At 47.2% G+C, this 4,303-nt stretch overlaps 1 protein-coding gene across 1 annotated transcript; it reads right to left on the bottom strand.

Moving 5' to 3' along the window:
- Positions 1-1,607, bottom strand: PPTG_15937 (hypothetical protein; the record flags this gene model as incomplete). The annotated part of the gene is made up of 2 exons (XM_008912708.1): positions 1-14; positions 77-1,607. 2 exons carry the CDS (start codon positions 1,605-1,607, stop codon positions 1-3), a joined length of 1,545 nt encoding a protein of 514 aa, XP_008910956.1.
- Between the last annotated feature and the right edge of the window lie 2,696 nt (positions 1,608-4,303).

Here is a 4,303-nt window from a genome sequence, read left to right as displayed (position 1 = left end):
TTAACGTACTGAATCTGACCGAGAGGTAAAGTCAGATCGTTAATGTCGCCGGTCTTCTCCTCGTAGACCTCCTCACCAATGACGGCAACCGTGTACTCCGCCTTAGCAGCATATTCCTTAGCAGTAGCAAGATCTACATCAGTGTAGTTGCCCGTAATGTTCAAGCCGTTGAAGTACGAGAAAGCATCGCTACCAGCGATCGCCTCGAAGCCCTGCTTGACCGACACTCCGTGCGAGAACATGTCGTTACCCGACACGCCCTGAGCCTGAACGGTCCAACCACCGCACTGACGACCAATGTTATGGGCGATAGGACCAGTCAGGAAGACCTTAGCAGTCTTCGGGATTGGAAGAGTGCTGTCATTATTCTGCAGCAGTACCGTCGATTCACGAGCCAGGTCGAGAGCAGTAGCGACATCGTCATCATTGCCGACCATGTCGACGTACTCGGCACCGGGCAGCGGGTTGTCGTACAGACCGAGTTTGAGCTTGGTCTTGATAATTCGACGCACAGACTCCTTGAGACGATCGACAATCGCCGGGTTCTCTTCGATCAGCTTGAGAGTGCCGTTCGTGAAGGAAAGGTCCGACGCCACCATACTCATATCGATAGAAGTGCGCTCCAGAGAGAACTTGGTTGCCTCATCGGTGGATCGAGCCGTGCGGTGGAACTCAGTCAAGTGGTTGATCTCAGCGTAGTCGGTCACCATCAAGCCCTCGAACTTGAGATCATCGCGAAGCAACTTTGTAAGAAGCTTGTTGTTCTCCACGATGGGCACACCATTCACGGAGATATAGTTCTCCATACCCGTAAGCAGACCAACGTCCACTGCAGCCTTGAACGACGGGAAGTACGTGTTGAGCAGGTCAAAGTCCGACATTGTGACGCCATCCTTGTCGTGACCGGTGGGGTTCCAGGCGTACGCAATCCAGTGTTTCATACAGGCAGCAGCTTCGGGGTAACTCTGGATGCCGCGGGTGATAGCGGCACCCATGACGGAAGCCAGGTGCGGGTCCTCTCCGAACGTCTCGTACACACGGGGCCACAATGGGTTGTGCATGATGTCCAGAACGGGGTCAAAGATCCACGAAATACCCGATGCCAGAGTGTCACGAGCAGTGATACGACCCTGTTCGTAGACCAGATCCGGATTGAACGTGGCGGCGGCGTTGATCTGCTGGCCGAAGTACACAGTGTCCATGACCATGGCGTTGCCGTGTGCTGCGTCCGTGCCGTAGATCATCGGGTGACCACCATTCTCCTCCATGGCGATCTCCTGGATACGGCCGACAAAGGCACGCATCTCAGCGGTAGTCCAGCCCCACTTACCGTCGATCTCACCAAGAATCGACATTGGGGGACTCAGGTATGAGCCGACATGGTACTTGGCAAAGCCACGCAGAGCTTCCTCGTCAAGCTGGTACGTCGAGTTCAGCAGACCGTAGGCGGCGATCTCCGTCATCTGACCCACGAGGCCAATATCGGTAAGGTTGGCCATGATCTCGTCGACCTTGGCGTCCCATTCATCGGCAGCGGCGAGACCGTTGTTGAAGAGGGCCAGGCTCAGTGCCGTGTAGCACACCGCGGACTGCCACGACTTGAGCATCTTGGAGCGTTAGTTGCTTGTTCTTGCTCGACGAAAGCGAATTGAAAAGTGAGCTCTAGTCGCGTGAGCGAACAGCGAGTGAAGGCATCTCCCCTGCGCTCCGCAGCAGCTTAGATGGATTGCCTCACAGATTAGTGAACGGGACCAGTTAATCATAACCGGGGGTTAATCTTTCTTCACTTCAACCACGCACGGGCCTCCCCACCTCAGATTTGCATAAAACACGCTACTGTACACGATCGGCGCATGTCGTGACCTCACGCTCGCTCGACGTTTGCTCAGAATGGAAAGCCCCCTGCACTGCGGGGGCTCCTACATGTGCTTGTGCATAGGCCATAAAGCGCTGGTGATCCATCAAAAACATTGGTTAGTAATATTAGTGCAATGAACTTCGAAGTACATGCACAAGGTGCGCATTCAATTAATACTAGTATTTACATAAAACAGCATACAAAACGGGGTGCATCACTGTAAATCGATTATGGTGCCGCTGGCACCATAATCGGCACAGTGCATCCACCCAGATTTGTTTCGGGTTATACTGTATTACTTTTTGAATCAGATTTTGTTTTTATTTTTACGTTGCACTACTAATAATTTATTTTACATGTTTTTATTTATTTCTGGAAGTTTCTCGGATGCCATTCTAGCATGGAATAGTAGTGGTGCATTGGCTTGGCTGTTATTAACTATTAATACAGAAACCCACACTCTCCTTGAGTGATCTAAGCTGACACAGCAATCGAGACGGATTTGCACGCGCCACTGGAATTATTCCAAACTTCAATGGAGCTGACAAGTTGAAGCGGGAAATACTGTTGACGGCTGTTAACGAGAATAACGGTGAGCTTCACAGTTATTCCCCCCTCGTGCCTTCTTTGATACATGCACATTGTTTGTACACAGAGGTTGCTCAGTGCGAGCCTCTATTATATGGTGATTCACCAAGCCGAATTTACGACTCTGGATGTTGAGTACAGCGGCCGTACTCAACATTTATTTTGCCTGTTACAACACAAATCTTGGGCACAGCTTCGGGTGTCAAGTTTTCACTAGCTGCCGTGGTCTACCGGCACCAGAGCAACGTTGTACAAGTTCATTGCGTGCAAGATACTGTGCAGTATTTTGGTCAAGGATAAGTTTACGACATCAGTGACAAAAGCGTTTTAGATGCATTTTGCACGGTACTAATCTCTCAAAGGCTACATACAGAAGCGGCAATTCGACGCTTGCTTCTTCAGGTATCTACCCACTGGAATTATTCCCTGCTTCAACTGTCGATCCAAGCGGCACTGACTTTCGGGCCGCTACTAGCGAGATATCGACCATATTGCGGACCTGCCGCTACGATGTTGAAAAACGACCTACAAATTTAACACCTGCTCGCATTTTTGTCTAGTGTATACTAAACTGTGTACGAGGGCCGATCTGCCAGCTTCACTGTTGCTGGCCATGACGTTTGTGAAGTCTTCGGGGTTCCTTTCCCGTTTTTGCTATACATGTACTTCTAAAGTTATTTTTTTTATAAAAGAATAGCAAAAGAAGCCGGCAATGTTATACAGTAGCATTCCGCGTGAGGTTCGTGTGAGTTGCAGTGCGGAACACATCTGGCATGCTATGCTGACGTATTTGGTCTGGCTCACCCAGAGATCCCGCGGATTATGAAGTTGAATGTTGATGGTGCCATGACAAGTACTCCACTTCAACCTGCAGCATTTGAGACTTTTACATCGAACGACATGTTTCTAGTTGCGGCTCAACGCTGTAATCAATAAATACGAGTACGCAAGCTATCTACTTCGGGATGCGTCAAGAATTAGAGCACGGTAGTTTTCATATATGGATCTTTTTTTCTTCTTTTCATACGCTTCACAGCCACATACAACGCAGTATTATTGTAATTGAGCGATAAATAGTAGCTTAATCCAAATTCGAAGAAATATTATAATAGTGCTAATTGATCCAGTTAGACTTTAAATGGCTAACTAGTTCTCCGGATTATAGTACAACAATTGTCAGAAAGGGTTATCTCATGTTATTGTTGTAAAAAAAAATACATGTATATTCCAGTGGAACAACGCACATCTTCGCCTATGTTATTGGAAGTTTGAGAACATCCATCTGTAATCTATCCGTCATCGAAAAGTCATTCCAAGAACTAAATTTCTCTATTATCGACTGAACTCCATAAACAAATACTTAAGTATCCTGGCATCCATCCTACAAAATTTTTGCGATTTACCGATAGCCTGCATCCTCAGAAAATCTTTTGCTTCTTTTTTTAAAACGTACCTTTTCCATTAGAAGACTCTCTAAAAATGAAAAGGATACGAATTGACTTTTTTAAACGAAGTCAAAGAATATTTCCGTAAAAAAGAATTTGTAATCTATTTCTAATGAAAATAAAGAATTGCATGAAAAACGGTTCGATCGCTTGACACTACCGTATTTTACTCTGTTTTGGACGGATAGAGTATCGAATACAACTTATGAAAGGAGTACACAGAGTTTTGTATTGGTGACTAAAAACTTGTCCTGCTCCATCTCCGATTATACCCATATATCCATGTCGCTCATTGGCATAAAACCTGTTACTCCGCCACAAGCGATCCGAACAGGTACTCACCAGTAGACAACGTGAACGTCGCGCACAAAGGGTTCGCAGCAGCAGTCTCGTTGTACACGTCGCAGTCCGT

This window comes from Phytophthora parasitica (genome assembly GCF_000247585.1).
Source record: "Phytophthora parasitica INRA-310 unplaced genomic scaffold supercont2.49, whole genome shotgun sequence".
NCBI lineage: Eukaryota > Oomycota > Peronosporomycetes > Peronosporales > Peronosporaceae > Phytophthora > Phytophthora nicotianae.
The sequence above is the reverse complement of the archived record's forward strand: the minus strand, read 5'-3'. Positions and strand labels throughout refer to the sequence as shown.